Consider the following 21,919-nt stretch of genomic DNA (forward strand, 5'->3'; position numbering starts at 1 on the left):
AATTTTAAAGTTCTGTTTTATTTATAATTTGTGGTATAGGTGTTAGAAAATCAGAAGCCACCTGATCAGAAATTATGTGGAAGGTATTCAAATGTAACTGCTATACTGTAGCCTGTGACATTCCAAATGTTGCTGTACAATTAATTGTCTCAGAAATAATTGCAATTAACAATATAATCGTCTCTTTCAGTCAAATTATAAAAAAAAAAATTGACAATTAGACAATTATGTTATAATTGTTACAGGCCTAGATATGTCAATACTGTAATCATTCAGATTATAGTTGTATGATTTGAGTCTTAATATGCCAATATAATGATTTGCTATTTCCTGGGCCTTACTGTACTCCTAACCCTCCCCGTGTGTTTCTTGCAGGGCGACCGGGGGTATGAGGGTCCCAAAGGCAGCCGTGGACCTCCAGGAGTCGGCTACAAAGGTGATAAGGTACGGTTAAACACGGTTGGGATCGCAGACACACGTATGGTAAAAACCCTCTGATGCTGTGACGGATTACCTGTCTGACCTGTATCCTGTCTGGCCCTCAGGGGAACACCGGAGCACCAGGGCTGCCAGGCTTGGTGGGCTTTCCAGGGGCAGGCATGCAAGGAGATAAGGCAAGGCCAATAAAAATGTTAGGAATCTGCTCCCCCTAATTAGCCTTTCATTTGTGTAGCTGTATTTTGAATTGTGATGTTTCCCTCTGCCTTTAGGGGGACCACGGGCCACCTGGGCCTTCTGGTCCCAGAGGACCTCCTGGACTGGGTATAGTTGGACCAAAGGTTAGTAGCAGTTTTTTTCATTTCATGTGTATTTGAATAGGGACAGATGCTTCGACATAGACATTTGTGCAACACGTTACCAATGTACAGCATCACAGCTTTTATGGCTATTGCTAATTTCCAATGCCCGCCGCTAGAAGGGCTTTTGTTTTTTTAAACAAACATGAAACATTGCCAGATTAAAATACATAAAGCACATAAACATACGAAGCACATCCATCTCTAGTCCCACATAGGGCTGCACGATAGGACCTAAAATCAAAATCACGATTAATTGCACATTCTACCTCGATGACCATAAATGAATGATAATTAATCACATTGTTCTAAATAATTTTTTCTGAAGCCAAAATGTTTCCAGACGACAGACATTGTGTTTTTTTTGGGGCACAAGTTGCTCAGTTGACTAGGACTCTGTGTTTGAGTTATCCTCCGTTATGCTTTCCATGCAGCTGACTGGTCCGGGGGAAGTCACGTGACTACACACACGGTAGAATGTTTTAAGGAGAAAGTAGGCCTACCAACAGGAATAAATTATCAAAATTATCGTCACGGGAAAAATACGTCGATAACATCTTCAGAATTTCGATCTTGATACATTTTCGATTAATCGTCCAGCCCTACTCCCACGCCAACCCACCACACCCAATGCCAGCCCACCCAATAAAAATGTGGCTCAGTGGTAGAGCGGTTCAGCCGAAGAGCCGGTTAATTACCCCGACTCGTGTCACTGAACCGGGAGACCAGACCCGTCGCCAGACCTCAGTCTTAAGGGGCATATGAAATGCATGGGAGGGCACAATTACTTTAGCCTACAGTACGTATATTTATAATAATCGAATACGCTATTCGCACAGCAGGTAATTATCACGTTAAACATAACCAACAGCAATATGACCAGGTAGCCTATAGCCTACACCACATTACATAGAAGCAATGTTATGAATATCCATAAAACACTTGACTATACAACATATTAGATCTCTATTAAAGCATCTCTCAAACATTGCATTTTAAAGCAGTCAACAGATTGATATGCATTGCCATGAGACACACACACACACACACACACGCACGCACAGAGACTTTGAACCTACCGGTACTTTAAGTGGAGGCAGCGCTGTCCTCTCTCCAGTCTCCAGTCTCCAGATAAAGTAATTTTTTTAAGAGATCTGTGCCTCAAGTGGGGGGGCGGGCCCAGCCCCCTATGGCACGCCCATAGCGACGGGAGACAAGAGTGCCATACGTCAATGAACCGACTCACCCCTGTTTTTTTCTTTTACTTCATTTGTTCTCGGGAAGTTTGATTTATCAACCAATCCCAGAAGCCTTTATTTCTCGTGCATCTTAGATGATTGTGTACATACAAATTCATAGACTACATTATCGATGGATATCACATACAAATGCACGTCATGTTATCTTAGTAGTTATGTTAAGTTAAATGTTTGTTACGTGATAGGTAGGCTGTCACCAGGAGACCGCGCACCAGGCTACTGAACCAGACCGTAACCGTGCCTAATGCATGAGTCTATGTAATCAAACGGGTGTCTAGGTTGTCGGCAAGTTTGAGTTATCATCCGATAGCAGAAGCCTTTATGTCTCGTGCATTTTAGAATTGTGTTCATGGAACAAATTCATAGACTACCTTACCAAGGGGAAAGTATTATATCACATAATGTTATCTTGGTAGTTATGTTAAGTTAAATGTTTGAAGTGAATGTTGCTACATGGTAGTTAGACTGTCATGAGGAGACCGCCCACCAGGCTACCGAATGTAACCGTGGCAAGTGCGTGAGTCTAGTGTTGGTCAGTATGAGTGTGTAAATAGTATGTCGAGACCGAATGTAACCACAACCGCTCGAGTCTTCCGCGGTGTCTTGGTTCCTGGCGGGGGAACGCGATTACCCGCCGAGGGCACGCGAACCGGTGACCGAATCTATTAACTCGGTAGGCTAACCAACGACCGTCCGGTTGAACCGACTCACGTAAAAGAGTCGGATGTCCCATCACTAGTCTCTGGTTGCCCCCTTTGGCAACCACCTGTTCAATATTTGTGTTTTTTATTTTATATATAAAAACAAATCAAAACTTAGAAAACTGGAAAATGTACGAACGGACGTTCATTAATATCAAAATGTTACGCACCAAAGCTTTAAGATGTAAAATCTTGAAATATTTAGATTTACCCACCAGCTAGGGAGCGCTAAAGCATCTTTCTGTTGTTGGTCATGTGATGTGATCAGTCAGTGATTTATATGGTTTCCCAGGGTGACCAGGGTTTCCCTGGAGAGCCTGGACCTCAGGGAGATAGGGGTGTTGGTGAACCAGGACCGAAGGTAGGACAACCAAACTCCCCTTTTAAATAAAGCCTGTTCAGTGAAAAAGCACAGTGGGACCTAGGAGTTTTGAGTTAATGTGTGGTTTTTCCAGGGGGAGCCCGGGCCCGACGGGGCTGCTGGGATACCTGGCATTCCTGGGGAGGATGGAGCTGTTGGGCCTAAGGTGAGTCAGGGACTGCAGGCCAAAGGTTCATATTTTGTAAGTTTTGTAAGTTATATGGTCCAATCTGGCTTGAGTGCAGTTCAGATATGGAACTTACCCAGTTACCAAACAGGTAGCCTACTTTCTATATTTTGAAATGGGTAGTCATAAAAAGATCTAAACAAAACTGTCCCTTTCTGGAAGACAGTGGATCTATGACATGGGCCCATCATTGTGTAACAAGATGATTATTTGAAATTAAATTATTATGTAGTTGTGTGAAAACTTTTGAATCAGCTTCCAGAGAAAGATTGAGTGACCGTTATCATTTGATAACCTGCATCGTCGTACTGATGAATTAGCATCAGTACATTTCTCACACCAAACACAGTGAGATAGCTGAGCAAGTTAAAAGATAGTTAATCCCCTTAGGCAGTGGTGGAAGAAGTATTCAGATCCTTTACTTAAGTAAAAGTACTCTGTTATAGGAACTAAAAGATAAATATATTTAGTTACAGTCCACCTAGCCCTTAGGTAACTTTGCTCCAAAGCAAAAAATCTGTGGTGACCCTGATGGTTTCAGGTGTTCCCAGCTCTGATAAATGTATAGCAGACTGTGTGAACCAATCAGGACCCAGACTTAAACTTGGATTTACTATAGTTAGAAATAAGTTAGGAGACAAAACAGGAAATGGAAAAAAAACAGTAGGAGTGAACATAAAATTACCCCTCTCTGTGTCATGTCCCACCTCAGCATCTCACTTCAGCATGATTGACATATCAAGGAAGTAAAGATGCAAAGTCATGTTGTCTTTAAAGAGTCACGCTGAAGGTCCTTCTCGAGTTTCCAGCAGGATGTTGCTCCCTCCTCTGCCTACACGCACACGTGTCACAAAGCAGTTTGTGTTCCGCTATTTGCACATGTTGGTTTAATGCTGTAATGCGGCTTGGTCTGCTGTTTAATCTAGGGAGAGATGGGGTTGCCAGGTCTGCGAGGCCTAGAGGGAGCACCGGGCAAAGGCTTCCCGGGAGAAAAGGTAATGCATACTCACTGCCCAGGTATTATTTACAGAATCCACGAGGATATCCTGATAGCTGTTTGTTTAACATGAACAAAGTTGCTTTGTATGAATAGCTGTTGCATGTGGGTTCCTTGTAGGTGCAACTTGTAAAAACTGGCTCATACGCAAGTAGTTACTTGGAATTGTGTAAGTGGTTACAGTACATATTTACATATCGGTATTGATAATGTCCTCGTTGACTTACGCAGGTACGTACATGCAATGTTGACTTACTGGATTGTTGTATTAAGTAGCAGAGATTCCTTGGGAATTCAAAATATACCTTCCTATTACAGTACCAGACAGGCTGGGATGTAAGACGTCATGTGCAGGTGTTTTTCCACAGGGGGACAGAGGTGACCGTGGAGCGAGGGGACTTTCAGGGTCTCCAGGCCCCGTTGGACCTGCTGGAGCTAAGGTATGCAGAATACAGTTTACGCCTAAGTACTGTCAGAATAAGGAGAACCACTTTATTAATCCCCTGGGGGGATTTACATACCCACATAGGACGGACACACACACACACACACACACACACGGGACCCATGCAGTTGGAGAGTTATTAGAGTGGGTCAGGGCCCAGTAACTGCTAAGATGGTAGAAGCAGAAATCCAAAGCATGACACTGAGCAGACATCAGTAGCTGTTTAAAAAAAAAAAGGTATTTAAGACGTAGGAATACATGGTACATGTTTGCTTTGCTTTGATTGTCTTGACACATGCATTTACCTGCTGACCGCGTGATGTCATTTATTAATGACCCCTTTGTTTTCAGGGAGAGCCCGGGAGTCCAGGGATGATGGGCCTACCTGGACCGGCCGGGCGTGGCTTACCAGGATCAAAGGTGATGGCACACACACAAACACACACACACACACACACACACACACACACACACACACACACACACACCCACACACACAAACGGCCAAAACAAACAGCCACGCTGACTGACCAGCTTAGCTCCTATGATCGAGTGATGGGTGACATTCATATTGTTGCACAGTTAAACATGCATGGTGCTCACAATCATCTACATTTAAACATAATTTCAAACATGGACTATGTAGCCTCAACCACAGACATGACTAGGGCAAGGTATTCTGATTCATCTCTGTGCCAAACTGTTGCAGCATAGGCAACTAAAGCTTTTTTCCTGCTTAATGTACTGTCACTTTTCAATTTCATGTTCAGTTATTACCAGGTTGCGATTTGTGATCTTTTTCCTAAACTTAACTAGTGGTTTTGGTGCCTAAACTTTACTGTCATTGCCGCATGACGCTTACTTTTTCTGGCTAAACTCCTCTACCACGGCCCCTGAAAGGAGCGTCATCTGGCGGTGCCTGTAGCCGGCTCACAGTCAGCTGTTGGCGGCTGAACACCTGCCGCTGGTAGCCGCCGTCCCGGAGCTCTGTAGCAGCTAAATACAACCAGCAACTGCTGCTTAGATTTTACCATTCTATGGCACTATAGACTATAGACTGTTCACTTTACTTCTATTTTAGGTATATAATACATGGTCTATTGGTGAAATAGCATTGATCACTTTGAGGGGTGGGGTTACATTTTGTCCCCACCGGGGGTAAAAATAATTCAGCAGAGGCAGGGATAGGTAGACCAGAAAGGGGAGTTTATTCTGGCCCAAATTTCAAGATTTGAGGCAAAATAAGATAAACAGTTAGACTACACTGCAACAGCTTTCGTTTTAGCTTGTTTGTCAAAATGTGCTAGTTAGAGTAGAGTAGAGCTGTGTTTGTGTAAACAGCACAGTGTGGACGAGAGTGGACTGCCCAGACAGATCAGATTGAAATATATCGCTTCCTACATGTGTATGCCTGTAGACAGGTGAGATACATATTTCTATTGAAACTGAAGGAATTATTATTATTTTCTGCAAATAAATCACCTTTTTGAGGGGCTTAACATATTGAAAAACGCACCAAAATTGGCGGTCGCATCAAGTCTGGTGAAAATTTACGTATTTTAAGGGTTTTGGGAATAGGTGCGCAAAAATGGTTCGCTAGCGCCCCCTACAAAGTTAAAAAAATTGAGACTCACGAAACTTGGTACACATATGTAACATGTCAAGATGTACAAAAAACTTCATTAGAGCCATACCCTAAACCCAACAGGAAGTCCGCCATTTTGATTTCAATGTTCGAAAATGTGTGCGATTTTGGCCATTTCCACATGTCGTACTTTAACGAACTCCTCCTAGACATTTAATCCGATCAACTTCAAACTCGGTCTGTGCCATCTTAAGACGTTAAAGATGAAAAGTTGTTAAAAGAAAAACTTTTCTTCATAGGGCGTGGCCGTGGCGGGGCGGCCATTTTGTGCGTTTTGCCATCAAAACAGGAAGCGGGTGTAACTCGAGTGTACGTTGTCCAACTGGCTCGAAACTTTTCAGGATTCATAAGAGTCCAACCCTGAGGACAATAAAGGCCGATATTTACTTAAAGTCATAGCGCCCCCTAGTGGCAACAGGAAGTAGGCCTAAAAGTCAAGGTGCTATACTTTAACGAACTCCTCCTAGAGATTTCATCGAATGGACTTCAAACTTGGTCTGTACCATCCCAACACCTTCCCGATTAAAAGTTATTAAAAGAAAAACTTTTCGTCAGATGGTGTGGGCGTGGCGTGGCGGCCATTTTGAGTGTTTAGCGATGAACAAAGAAGTTGTTGTAACTTGAGTGTACGTTGTCGTATCCGCCCGAAATTTCTCACGATTGACAAGGGTCCAGGCCTGAGGACACCTACAGGCCAAAATTGACTTTTGGTAATAGCGCCCCCCGCTGGCAACAGGAATGCGCCTTATATGACAAACATCATCCGATTTACATGAAACTCAGAATGTGTGGTCTACATGTGATACTGAGCCGCCCCCTATAATACGACCACACCCACTTACTCAGGCCACGCCCCCTTTCATAACATTTGAACCGTTTAAGGTAGAGTCTTGCGTGAGGTATCATTGAACTCAGCAGAGACTTCCTTCTTCATCGGTGATGGTTTGGCTGTATTTATATTTTTATATTTAAGCCACGCCCCCTTTCATAATTGCTGACCCATCTAAGGTTGAGTCTTGTGCAGTGTTGGGAGTAACGGCGTTTAAGTATAACGGCGTTACTAACGGCGTTATTTTTTCAGTAACAGAGTAATCTAATTAATTACTTTTCCCATCGTTGCAACGGCGTTATCGTTACTGAGAATGTAAAGTGGCGCGTTACTACAATTTGGTTGAATGAAGTGTGAGCTGTCAGGCTTTGGCTGCACATCAGCTGCCTGGAGAGAACGGGGGGGGGGGGATGATGACACCGTTGCAAATGCGATGATGATTGGCTGAGCGGATGCCCTGCTCACGCTGTCTCACTGCACGCTCTGACTACCACTAAACACAAGACAGCGACAATGGCGACGGGCCAGGGAAATTCAAAGGTAGCGTTCTCAAACTGGAAGTAGCGGCACTACTTCTCACTCATTGAAATTAAAGGCAAAAATGTTTATGTAACACGCACGCTATGCCCAGGAAAAAAGACTTTATCCACGTCTGCCTCAAGCAACTCCAATCTTATGATCACCTCACATCAACACATGCTAACACAACACTTGTTGCTGCTGCTAACCCAAAGCAATGCTTGATTTTTCGGGTCAGCAACTTTAACATTAAAGATGTTATAGAACGTAATAGCGTTATAGAACATAAAAAATAACGTCACAGTTACTTTGCTGAGTAACTAATTACTTTTACAATGTGGTAACTCAATTACTTTTTGGGAGAAGTAATTTGTAACTGAAACTAATTACTTTTTTAAAGTAAGATGACCAACACTGGTCTTGTGTGAGGTGTCATTGAACTCAGCAGAGAGTTCCTTTTTAATTGGTGATGGTTTGGCCCGCCCCCTATAATTTAGCCACTCCCCTTTTCACAGCTAATGAACTGTATGACCTAGAGTCTTGTGTGAGGTATCGTTGAACTCAGCACGGAGTTCCCTTTTCATTGGTGTCGATTTGCGGTGCCTGAGTGCCGCGCAAATGCACGGTCGCAAGGAGCGGAGTCCGCCAGTAACCACGACGCGCTCAAGTGCGCAAGGGCCCATCCATGCAGCTTTAAATACTTTTAGGTTTTATTGTAGCCTATTTACAGTAACGAGCGTAGCGGTATCTTTCCCAGTCAGGTGCATGTGTGTGTGTGTGTGCGTGTGTGCGCGCACGCGCATCGCTGTTCAGAATCCCGTCTATCTTCCAAAATGTAACGCTTGTATCCAAAGGAATTGGGCTTGAAGCTACAGGCCATCCAATTATAACGACCTCATCCACATTGTCGAAATCATTGAGATATTGAGCCATTACACTGAAAATCTTTCAGATAACAGGAGCCTATGATTTACTGTAGCCATCCTAACAACCCACTACCTGAACGCCTTTTTCTAGTCTCCCGTTTCACTCTCCACAACGCTGTCTTTGGGCAAAAAGTCACGTCGTGAGATCGATAACATTTAGATAGCTAGCCTGTTTATGTTTCTTGTAATGTTAGCCTTAGTTATTTATTTCTTACCTTGATTTTGGGGTGTGCGTTTCAAAGCCATCTCCCGCGGTGACGTTTTTGGTGGAGCTGGTCGTTTAATAGTTGACTCGAAGAAAGCGAACGTTTTGACAATAAACTCCATCAACACAACAGTATGTGGAGTTAAACTGGACGGTCCCAATAACCTCTGAATAGTTCTCCTTGTTGTTAAATTGCAATGTGAGTGGCAGCCAACCCCCCGTTGGTGCATTATGTCGGCAGGATCATTTAAAAGGCAACCGTGACTATTGTGCGTCTCCCCTATTTCTGATAGCGTGGCAGAAGAAATGTTGCCATGGCACACTGCCACAATAATTTAACATAGAGGAAACACTGAAAAGTAGCAATACCACAATGTAAAAGTTCTGCATGCAGGATGTTACAAAGTAAAAGTGCGACAAGACAGAAGTAAAAGTAATCAATAATGCAGCAGAATTGTGTGTATATACTGTATATATCAGAATCACAATACTTTATTGATCCCCTCAGAGAAATTATTTGGTTGTTAAGTTATTTATACAGTATATCATATTATTGGATTATTACAGATGCAATAACATGTATGCAGCATTTTAATGTTGTACACTGTAGCTGGTCGATGGGGCAAATTTGATCTTCCTCATATATATTTGTTGAATAGTTTATTCTATTTGAAGAAGATCATACACTCTAAACATTTGTTTAGAGTGTAGAATCACAATGTGTAAAGAAACTAGTAGCTATAGCTATAAATTTAGACTATTTAGAAAAATAACATCTGTTTAACCACAACTGTGTTTGAAGTCTCCTGATACATAACCAGTGCCTGAAATGGGCCAGTACTCACAATTACTAAGTATTGGCACTTCTGATTTTTGTCCACATGAGTACCCTTACTTTTAATTGTAATTAACAGTATTATTAATAGGCTTATACAGGCTATATCATGATTTATCGGAAACAAAACAAGCAATTCAATGCAAAATCCGACATCCAGCCCCCCAATATACTGAAGGCCAAATGGAATGATCTTTTGTTTAATAACCACATTTTCAGACTGTGAGATTGGTCGAATCAGGCTCCTTAGATTGAATCGCCGAATAGTCGACTATTCGGATTCACGCCTATAATATATATGATGAATATAAATATATCCAAGACACATGCAATGATCATGTCACACAACTGATGAATTAGGGTACTGGCACATTTTCTTGGTCTAATTCAGGCACTGTACATCAAACAAAACACAATTTTGAGGGGGTATATAAGTATATAGATTGTATTGCTTATATTATGAGCCATAATAGTGGGTTGTTCGTTCACTTGTCCAAAAAAACAGGGGGATCCTGGGCCTGTAGGACCAGCTGGACCTGTTGGAGAACATGGAGTAGGAATCATTGGCCCGAAGGTAGCATCTATCTATCACGCCTCATTACTTTCCCCGATACTTTAATAATGTAGGGTCTGAATGTTTGAGGTCAGTTAAATCACATTACAATATGTTTGCAATATACCCACCTGCAGTTCAGTATATCTTTTATACTTTCTAACTGTTTGTCCCCCAGTATGTTGACTGTTCTTCTGCTCTTCCTTCAGGGTAACAAAGGAAACATTGGACCTGTGGGGCCGCCAGGAATGAAGGGAGATGGCTTCCCAGGACCACAGGTGAGAGGAAACGGACATCAAAAATGAGGAGCACAGTTGAATGATCCTCATATTCAATGTGTGAGAAAGACTTAGGTTTGTGGATGAACATCTTTTCCTTGATCATTAGGGGCTGCCTGGCTTACCAGGAGTGCAAGGAGAGATGGGACCTGAAGGGAAAGGACTACCGGGAGCCAAGGTGAAGCACAAGTGTTCAGGGTTTCCCCCAGAAACGTTGTTTAGCCCGGTGGCAAGTGTCTTTTTTTCAACGAGGGCGCGGCGCGGGCCAGTCCCAGACTGATGGCAGCATTATTGTAGAGCCCAACAGTTTCTGTGATAACACAATCATGGAAGGAATCGTGCATATATCAGAATCAGCATATTTATTATTATTTATTTATTGATCCCCTCAAGGAAATTAATTGGTGGCAGTTGTTCACAGTGAAATTCACGGTAAAATAAGAGTAAAAAAAGAGCAAATTAATAAGTGTATAAAGTAGCATAGCTACAATAAGAAACAATAAAAACGTTAGAAGTAGAAGTAAAGTGAGATTAGGTTATAAAGATTGTTTCAAATGGATTGTAACACAAATTGTATTGTGAGTTATAAAGTAAAAAATAACATAATACAATGAAAATAGAATAATAAGTAGTAGAAAATAAATAACACATTTTGACAATGTTGGAAGTAAATAATGTACATAATTGTTCAACACAATTGAAATGTGATGTGGGGGCATGCGGGTTGGGCTTTTTTTTTCCCCCTTTGTGTAACACCCAGGACCCCCCCCCCCCCCCCCCCCCCCCCCCCCCCCCCCTTTCTTTTTTTTTTTTTTTTTTTCCCTTTCTCCTCAGACTGACCAGTGTGTTGTGGAGTGGGTGGGAGGAGTTGTCCAGGATGGAGTGTATTTTGGACAGCAGCATCCTCTCTTGACACTGTATTTAAGGAGTACAGCCTTAAGACAGACGCCATAGGGCCCTACATTAAGTCATTAGTAAAAACTAATGTTACGTCACGTTTCCAACCGAGCCGCCCCACTGTAACTGTAGTTTTAAAAAAACATCTTAAAATACATAAAAAAATAATTCCCAGTGGTTTAGGCCTGGTGGAGGACAACTGAGGCACGGTGGGCCACTGGGCTTACAATAGACTGGGGGAAACCCTAAGTGTTACTAAATGTATTTATGAAGTGTTAGGAGAGTCCTCAGAGGGACATTCACTAAAGCTCATAGGAACTGTAGTGTCATTCAACATACCAGAGTCAGAAAATAGGATTTTATTTTTTATATTGAAATATTTGTACACAATAGCCATAGCATATTACTGTACAAGCCAGAAGCTGATTCACAGAAGACGTTGTACCGTCTGACTATCAGCTTCCACACAAGCGGAGCCAAAAAAATATGACCTCCTCATAAAGGTGGATATGGTTGTGAAATTCATAGCAGGCTACATGGACCAATTCAAACAGATACTGTTGACCTGTGTTTATTGTCGTTGGAAAGAGACAATAGCGGAAATGGAACAAACTAAAATGTGTGTAAGGTGCTGTATAAGATGGATAAGCAGTGGGACATATTTTTATTAAGTTTCTCTGTTTGCCAGGGTGACAGAGGCTTGCCGGGCGTGCCGGGGCCCTCGGGCCCTCCTGGAGTTGGGCTTTATGGACTGAAGGTCAGTGTGTGTACATGCAGTCTGAAAGGAGTTAAACAACTTATATTGTTCCTAGAAACCATTTCCTCTGCATATCATCATGATTTTAGCCGTATGACTTGAGTTGCTGTGATGTGTGGTATTCCCAGGGCTCTACAGGGCAGCCTGGCCCACCAGGCATGATGGGGCCTCCAGGAGAGGGCATTCAGGGACCAAAGGTAGAGCATACAAACACTTAACAAAGGCTGGTATAGTGTCTTTCAAGACAATGGGATCACACATGTATTCAAACTAGGGTTGGGTATCGTTTTTTTTTTTCTAATACCAGTGCTAAAACGATACTTTTAAAACAGGGCCAGTGTCTAAATAGTACCTGAAACGATACTTTAAAAAAAATATATATTAAAAAAAGGAAGAGCACAAGACAGTCGGCTTGTTTATTGCTAAGGCCATATGGTCTAAATGAAATGACTTATTAAAAATGTAATAACAATAACTTATAACAATAACTTATTTCACCAGTAAATTGCTGTTAAAAGACAAAAACAACCACCAGATCAGAAAAGGGTATTTTACAATAAGTTTGAATGCACCACTTAGGCTACCAGTTTCAAGTAAACGTACCGTCTGTGTTGTTTTTCCGACAGCGATAGCAGCAGACTGTTGTACGTGCCGGTGTTGGAATCCTCTACAGTGAAATACAGTCACACCTTACACCGTTAAGATGTCAGCATTTTAACCGTATTTAATCCAGCTACTAGCTAACGGTAGCTAATAGTGCTGTGTATTGGCAAGAATCTGGCGATACGATGGTATCACGATAAATAGGTCACGATTCAATATATTGCAATATATTTCGATACTGTGCGTAAGGCGATATATTGGGATTTTAGTATAATTTTAGAAAAACTAATGACATGATGTTCATAAAAGTCAAAGAAGATTACTTTAGGTAAACAATTCAGTACACAGGGATTGTGGTTCACAAGTTCTTAGTGAACAAATTTTTATAGGCTAAAGTAGGCCAAAGTTCAGCCATAGCTACGTTGTTAGCTTTTAGTAAAAAGTCAGGCATTTCTAGGCACTGTTAGGCAAGGACACTTGCGTCTCAGCATAGCCATCTAGCGGTAGGGGGTTTAAACACAACATAAACGTGAACCACTGTCTTACATGAATATTTTTGAACGTAAAAAAAAAACGATACAGTATTGAAAAATAAAATATTGCGATATTCAAGTGTATCGATGTGTTAACTAGGGTCACGTGCAGCGATGCTTCTGTTGCCTCTAACGTCTGAGGCACCGAAATCCATGTTGGTATTTGGTGCGGTAGATACCGGTAGTTTATGCACCGGTGCCATATTAGCACCGGGTTTCGGTACCCAACCCGAATTCCAACTGTTTCATGTTGTTCACCAAAGGTGGGTTAGGTTCTTTTTTTTGAGGATTCAGCACTCAGCTCTGGTGGAGCTGAGCGTGTTGATAGGTTGTCCCTGTTGAGTCGTATGCCTTTGCTGTTCCATCAAACCAATCAATCTGCGGTGTTTCATTCAATGGGAAGGACTTCCAGATACCTCTATATGCTGATGATACTCTTGTCACACTAACAAATTTATCCATCTTTATTCTTAGGGAGAGCCTGGGTTTCAGGGGCCAATGGGCCCTCGGGGGCCACCGGGGGATGGCCTTCCAGGGGAGAAGGTAAGAACAATACAGCTACTGCATGTGCCAGTGGCTGCATGGCCTGTGACATATTGCTCCAAATTTGCTGTACTAATGACTGCTTTTACACACACACACACACGCACACGCACACACACACACACACACACGCACGCACACACGCACACACACACACACACACACACACAAACACACAGGGTGACAGAGGCATTGCTGGAGACCGGGGAAGGAAAGGAGACAAGGGAGACTATGGAGAACCGGGATCTACTGGACCAATGGTAATATAACATGCCCAGTCTTGGAATAACTTTATATAGTAATCTCCCAAGCAGTTCCTCAAAAGGTCTGTGATGATCACAGTTCTCTGTGAATGATTTGTTTTTCAGCTATAATTTGTTGTGGGACTCAGTTTCTTTTTCTTCTTCTTTTTCTTTTTACACAAAAGTGGTGCTTATTTCTCCGTTTCAATTTATTTTATTGTTTAATCTCTCAAACCGCAAATGTTTTTTTTTAATTGCATAGTTTTAAAAGTAATTGCAAGAAGCTTTATAAATATGTTTCCATCCTGTTTTTATAGGTATTTACACAAAATTCACAAAAATAAATTTATGTAGAAAAATTTGCTGTATCGATAGAAACAAATAACAGCGACCAAGCGCAATTGAAACAGACTTAGCGAATAACTTTTGACGTACATAAAGCATTTCAAGCGTTTCTTGTCACTGAAGAGACGGAAATGAAAACATCTGTGTGGACCAATATAGAGATTGTAACCTCCCTAAATGAATACGCGTATCCAACATAAATGTCGTATTTTCATTTTGTTTTCCACATGGTTTTCCATTGTTTGACATTTTACAGGAGCTCTTTTAATGAAATCATCTCATTGTGCTCTCTTCTTTTAAAATGGTTTAATGAATGGCCCCTAGCGGGATAATTTATCTCGATGAAATAATAATAATCACATGACTGTTTTGGATGAAAACAAACATTAATTAGCATTACCGGTGATATCGGAGCATAGGGCTTGGCGATATGGAGAAAATCCAATATCACGATATTGTTGACCAAATACCTCAATATCGATACCGCAACGATATTGTAGTGTTGACTATTGGTTCTTTCACAAAATATTTACACAATGAGATTTTTGATAAATAATCATCAGTAATGTGGATATAATGACTAAGTGGGTAAAGGCAAATAATAGAACAGTTACAACAGTCTGGTAAGTTCAGAAAATGACATCACTTTACTGTAATGCAGCCTTTAAAACCAGGAAAAGACTAAATCTATGCCATATTACGATATTACAATATCCAAAATCTAAGACGATATCTAGTCTCATATCACGATATCAATATAATATTGATATATTGCCCAGCTCTATTGGAGCATCCCTTACCAACCCGTTCTCACTCCTAACTCGTAAAATACTGATGCTTGGTCTGTGTCTCTCAGCGTCAGATACCGACGAAAAATTCACCCTTTAGCATCTGTACGGGACACAACGGGCAGAGCGGCAACTCACCGCGGCGCTGTAAGATGATGTTGTAGTATTAAGAGAGACAACAGTAGAGGTGTGAAAGACCTAAACTCTGTGTAAGGACGAAGGTTCGGGGGGTGAATGGGTCAAACAACACAGGACTTTCACCATAAGCGGAATTTGACACTTGAGCCGGGGGGGGGCAAAAAAAAAAAAACACTCATTGTAGCAGCTGAGACCTGGCTTACCACTTGGGGAACACAGCACAATCACATATGGACAAAACAAACATGCTAAATAAACATATATGTTTATTTTTAAAGAAGATTTTAAATTACATTGTAACAATTTAACAATTCGCCCTTATGAAATCCAATTGCAGCACGGCTGTACACTTAAATTCAACTAAAATGTAACAGTGAACAATCAGTGATGGACCTCCAGTCTGTTGAGATGCCTCTCCAAATGCAGAAATGAAGCGCAATCACACCATAAAATGTTAAGACACATTAAGAAAAAAGATCCGTATTTTGCTGTAATCCAATGACACGAAAAAAAAAGTAATCCACAGCGATCAGTAGATCCACAAAAAGGGTCACGGTGTATCCAGCAAGGCCTATACGAGCATCACATTCACCAGCCAGCTCCAAACAGGTGAACGAGGCCTCTCCACTTGTGGAATAAGTGGAATAAACGTATAAAAGTCGTATAAAAAGTTTTTTTTTACTAAAGCAGTAGGCCTTTATGAAATCAGATGTATTACCCTACCACTATTTAGTTGTTTTGTGTTATTTAAAATATTAATAAAACATCTGGTCATGCCAGAAGTAATTATTCCACAAATTTTTTAAACAATGCAATTACCTGTTTCAGCCACCACAGGGGCAGTGCTCCCCCTGCCCCCCCCGCAAACTCCACGTATGACTTTCACCCAGGAGACCAGGGTTCTTGTCCCGCATGTCACTGAAATGTACATTTTGGAACCCCACCCACCATCTTTTCCTAAACCTAACTGTCCCGTTCTTGTGTCGCATGTCAGTTAAACGTACGTCCCGACCAAGCGCGTCAAAAATTGACGACAAGAGTCTCGACCCAGAGGCTCTAAATATGACGCTAAAGGGCAAAACGCGAGTCCCGAAAGTGTCAAATAGTGACGCCAAGAGTCCCGACATCTAAATATGACGCCAAAAGGCACCTGACCAAGCGTCTCTTTTTGACGCGATGGGAGTGAGAATGTGTTGTCTCTTACATAAGCTCACTGTGTGCTTGTCCTATGGAGATTGGCCCACACTCTGTTATCATTCCACTTCCTAATCGGAGTTTAATGTTACAGGGGAGGGCTGGAGAAAAGGGAGAACCAGGACTGAAGGTGAGTAAAGTGACAAAAAGTGACAAAATGACACTGAGCTTTCTATCTTAACATTGAAATTCAAGACCTTTTTTCTTCTTCGTCTTCTTTGTTTCTGCACACAGAGAGAAGAGGTCATCAGGATTATAAGGGAAATCTGTGGTAAATTACACATTTTATCAAGTTTGGCAGCAGTTTAATCATCAGTCAAAAGTAATTGTTTATGTGTTGCTTAGTTTGGAGCCAATTTGTCTAATAAATGTAAATTAAGTCGACAAAATATTAGAAACATCCTTATGATATAATGCAGTCCCACCACTTTATTACATATAGCACATTCTAAGTAGAATAAGAATAAAAACAACAATGCGTTTGGTGTCCAGCCTTCAGCAGGAAGTTACAGGAAAGGTGAAAACATAATGCATCAGGTGTGAGCAAATCAGCAGGTGCAGACATTTGGTAATCAGGGTCAACCAATCTACTTTGTAAAACAGTGTTCCCTTATAGTGCGTTCCATTTGTACTCGGAAGTCAGATTTTGCGAGGTAAAGCTGGAAACGCCCCCTGACCTCGGATTTCCGAGCTCGGAACTCGGACAACCACCGAGTGTCCTGAGTTCAAAATCTAACACGGCTGTCCCCACAGTTGTGAAAGCTGTAGTAACATACAGTTTTAGCACTTCTGTCTTTTTCTCACTAAATGAGTCATACACACCACTCCAACTTCTGTCTGTGGTCATGTTACACTATTTGTATGCAAAAAAAACAGCGTAATGCGTTGTTATCAACTGGTATTGCTAACAATAGCTAACTTGGCTAGAGCTACCCAACAACGAAAAATTGACTTGTAAATGTAACACATTCGATTCGGGTGTGACGTCATTCCCAGCTCCGGCTTCTGAATTCCGAGATAAATGGAACGCACTATCCCAGTCCATCCCAAATTATGAATGGGGTAAGCGGGGGGGGCAAAATCCCCATAAGTAAAAGTGTGACCTCTCAAGACCAAGAAAAACATTATTACTTTTCTTGGTCTTGAGAGGTCCCTTATCAGGATTAAAAAGGCATTTTACCTTTTTTCCAAAAAACAAGTGCCTTGGATTTTTTTTTTTTTATTCTCACTGGATTTGTTTATGCCCCCCTACCAAAGAGCCCCCCTGTTTTATTTTCACAAAGACCAGTTCCAAGAAGCTCTGCAGTGCTTCGGTTTTTCATTTTAAGTTAAGTGAAGTCTGAACAGACATTTGTAATGTAAGTTATGTAATGATTATTCCAGGCTATTGACTATTGTAGCATATTTTGTCAGAGATGGTACTTACAGTGTTACATAGCTTTGTTTTGCATTGGTTCATGTTTTTGTTTACCTATATAAATGTATATAATTTATCTCTGACATCTGTTGCCCAGGCTGTGGTCTCAAGTGCCGAGCGAGCCCTCTGGAGCTGGTGTTTGTGGTCGACAGCTCCGAGAGCGTGGGACCAGAGAACTTTAAGCTGGTGAAGGACTTTGTGAACGCCGTCATCGAGCGGCTGCCTGTGAGCCGAGACGCCGGTCGGATCGGCGTGGTGCTCTACAGCCACGTGGACGTGGTGGTGGTCAGCTTGCAGCAGCAGCTCAGCCAGGACGACGTCAAGGCCGCCGTCAGGAAGATGCCGTACCTCGGCGAAGGCACCTTCACGGGCAGCGCCATCCATCGCGCCAACCAGCTGTTCCAGGCCTCGCGGCCTGGCGTGAGGAAGGTGGCGGTGGTGTTAACGGATGGCCACGCCGACGCCCGCGACGTCATGCAGTTTGAAGAAACGGCGACGGAGGCCCACGCTGAGGGCATCGAGATGTTTGTGATAGGAGTCGCGAACAAGACGGACCCTCTCTATGAAGAGTTCCAGGCTCAGATGGATGTTATTGCTTCTGACCCTGATGAAGAGCACGTCTACCTCATAGATGACTTCAGGATGCTCCCCGGTAAGCACTCAATGTCACCTCACGCCTCAGACAAACCACAACCACACTGTTGACTAGGGTTGGGCATCGTTTTGATTTTAACAATTCTGATTCCAATTGACCTCTCGCCGGCCCCTCCCCCAAAACGGCCATTGTCCAATCACACATCATAGCAACCGTTACTATGTGAGCAGGTCCGACAAACAAGCAAGATGGTGAAGCGGTGCGCCCACGGCGTTTGTAAATCGGACACTAGATACCCCGAGAGATTGTCTGGAGGATTCATTTGCACTAACGTGTGTACTATTTGGCAGCCTGAAAACTGTTATTAAAGACTGTAGAAAGAATGCGGAATGAAAAGAGATCATGCGGTCAACAGTGTTGCCGTAGTAAATCGGACTCCAGCTGAAGTTTATAGCCTACATCCTTGACACATGTATTCTATAGTCCTAATAGTAATATACAGGCTTATATTGCAGTCTCTTAGGCCTACATGTAGGTGTACTTATATTTAAATAAACACACAGTAGCTGAGTTTATGCAGTGTCTTTTATTTTACTCATTTTTTTCATGAGTCAGAACGAGGCAACAGCTGCGGGAGAGTGCGTGTCCTCCGCCCCCCCCCCCCGTGCTGGACCCGGTCTCCTGACAGCAGAGGGGCTGGAAAAACAAGCCGAAATAATACAAATAAATCGTTCACGTTCAAGAGAAAACGTTTCATAAATGAGGGCCAACGTGAGCGGTGCCTACAGTGGATCAAACCATGTGGACAAATGTGTTGAACATTACGAAGCATAAATACGTCTGCTCAAAGCTAAGGCTAACAGCTAACTAGTTACCGTGTTGTCTAAATCTACTAACTAGAGGCAAGAACACAAATTGGACCAAAGTTAACCTACTCTCTAAGCTAAGTTTAACGAGCCCTTTAGCTTTAGCCAACATTAGTTAACATGTTAGCTAATGCTAGCTACATTAGCTGCTGTTGTGTTGGGTCTTTGAGCTCCCCAACTTTATTTTTCGTCAGTTTACAACAAAGTCGAACATTTTAATACATCCCTCCACTGCATACTGTAACCCCTTTTGCTTCGATCTGGAGGATATCGCGGAGGTATTGCTCCAAAAAAGGTCACTGACACGCACGGGTATACCTCCTCCCGTCATGGCAATCTGTCGCGCTGGTCGTGTTTGACCATTTGTTTGTCGGACGTAGCAACAGTAACTAAGGGGGGCGGGGCTTGGCGAAAGGCTAATTCCGATTCGTCCTTTCAAATCTGGCACTTATCCATTCTGCATTCAGATTCTTTGTGGGGTGGAGTTGAAACAGGTCACATGTTTATTTCACAGAATCACAGATAACAGGAACATATTTTTTGGATTCCATAGTGATTTACAGTTTTACCGGGCTTTTTCAAAGTAAAATAAAGCCACACAACACCTGGAAATACAGTGGTCGCTACGGAAACCAAAACATGCACATGTTAAATGTCGAACAATGATCGGATTAAAAACCAAATTTTCCAAACGGTTCCATTGGAATCGTAATTTTTGAAATGATTCCAAGTTGGAACGGGTTCTCGATGCCCAATCCTTCTGTTGACCAAGGGAGTAGCGGACACGGGCTACGCGGGGGCCCTCTATCCCCCACACTTAAAACACGCCTGAGTGGATTTGAACGCACCATAAGTAGGCGAGTGTGCACGTTACTCAGGTTGCGTCAGTTGATTGATAGACTCATATACATAAGCAATAATAAAATAATATATAATGAAAATACATACAAAAAAATATAGGAAGGAAAACTCATTAAATGCAAAAAATTAAGATCAGTGTATATGATATAGTATGGTATATGAATAGTGGTATTAGAATGTGCCAGAGGTCACCAAATTTGGGGTATTACGGCCAAAAACAATCCTCTGTGGGGGCATGTCCCCGGACCCCCTACTCTCCCCTCAGATGACAAATGGTACAGGATCTTTTCAATAAAAATCCTTCTGCTTTTTACTTCTGAAATTATGGCTACGCCCCTGCTGTTGACTATTGTTGTATTGGCATGCTGGCACATTTAAGAGTTTGTCCATACAGACTTGGTTTTCTATAACAAGTTCACCCAAAATTACACCAGAGTGATTATACTATATATACTATATAAAAGATATAATCAAACTGTATTCATATTGTGGGGCAATGTTCTTACAAACCCCCCCAGTAAATGTCTAGTGCCTGCTGAATAGGGTTGGGTACCAAACCCGGTAATTTTACCGGTACCGACCGAATCACGTCGGTACTACCGACCCAGACAGCATTTACATCTGTGCCAGATCCGTTTTCGAATCAGCAGATTTGCGCAGCAGTCACACTCAGTATGCAGATCTGCACCAACTTTGCGCCAGACTTGTCTGTAGCTTCTGAGAATGACAGTCCGTCCGGCGGGTGCAACGCAGATCCGGGGCAGCTGCCCAGACCAGACACGCCACATGTCCGCCCGGCGAGTGCGGGCCGGATCCACGGGAGCTGCGCAGACCGGACGCGCCACAACTGAAATATGTCCGCCCAGCGGGTGTGGGCCAGACCGGACACGCCACAACTGAATTGAGTCCGCTCCGCGGGTGTGGGCCCGTTCTAATACATCATGATGTGGGCCGGATCCACGGGAGTTGCGCAGACCGGACGCGCCACAACTGAATGGAGTCCGCCCGGCGGGTGTGGGCCAGATCCACGGGAGCTGCGCAGACCGGACGCGCCACAACTAACGGAACGCTTTTTTCCTGCATAAACCCGCAACTCTATTTGAAATGCAGAGAGGAAGACTGCAGGCTGCACCGTCTTTGTGATTATTGGTAAGTGCATTATACAAGTAAAATTGTAAAAGTAAACTGCTGTTGATGTCATGTTAATATGTTAAATATGTATAGGCTAAACATAAACGTTTACAAACTTAGTTTACACTGACATTCTGACAACCTGAGACGTGTCAGACAATACGCTGGGTAGGCTAGTAGACCTATAGCTAGGCTATGCTTGTAGTAGCTATAGGTTCTTTTAAACATCCACAACTAATGTGAACAGGCTTTAAGGCTGAATCAGTGATCTTTGCTTATTATTATCGTGTCCATTGTGTGTTAGCTGCAAAATCGTTTGTTAGCGCTACCCGGCTAAACCGTCTTTTGTTAGTTTTGTTAGTCTTTACTTAATCACTCTCTCACTCATTCACTCACTACACACCACGTCACATTTGTGCAAGCATTTTACTATAATGTCATGTAATAAATAATCTTTGAATACTTAATCTAA

General features: G+C 42.4%; 1 protein-coding gene across 1 annotated transcript in view; it reads left to right on the forward strand.

Moving 5' to 3' along the window:
• The window catches only part of col28a1a (collagen, type XXVIII, alpha 1a), a 53,446-nt gene that overhangs the window by 22,998 nt on the left and 8,529 nt on the right, over nt 1-21,919 (forward strand). The window contains exons 15-32 of the mRNA XM_039821130.1: nt 376-444; nt 546-614; nt 711-779; nt 3,050-3,118; nt 3,213-3,284; nt 4,232-4,300; nt 4,671-4,742; nt 5,099-5,167; nt 10,212-10,280; nt 10,469-10,537; nt 10,647-10,715; nt 12,123-12,191; nt 12,320-12,388; nt 13,802-13,870; nt 14,050-14,130; nt 16,672-16,707; nt 16,812-16,848; nt 18,092-18,646. Of these exons, the coding sequence (XP_039677064.1) occupies nt 376-444; nt 546-614; nt 711-779; nt 3,050-3,118; nt 3,213-3,284; nt 4,232-4,300; nt 4,671-4,742; nt 5,099-5,167; nt 10,212-10,280; nt 10,469-10,537; nt 10,647-10,715; nt 12,123-12,191; nt 12,320-12,388; nt 13,802-13,870; nt 14,050-14,130; nt 16,672-16,707; nt 16,812-16,848; nt 18,092-18,646 (1,681 nt within the window). The remainder of the gene's footprint in view (nt 1-375; nt 445-545; nt 615-710; nt 780-3,049; nt 3,119-3,212; nt 3,285-4,231; nt 4,301-4,670; nt 4,743-5,098; nt 5,168-10,211; nt 10,281-10,468; nt 10,538-10,646; nt 10,716-12,122; nt 12,192-12,319; nt 12,389-13,801; nt 13,871-14,049; nt 14,131-16,671; nt 16,708-16,811; nt 16,849-18,091; nt 18,647-21,919) is intronic.

This window comes from Perca fluviatilis, chromosome 13 (genome assembly GCF_010015445.1).
Source record: "Perca fluviatilis chromosome 13, GENO_Pfluv_1.0, whole genome shotgun sequence".
NCBI classification, from domain to species: domain Eukaryota; kingdom Metazoa; phylum Chordata; class Actinopteri; order Perciformes; family Percidae; genus Perca; species Perca fluviatilis.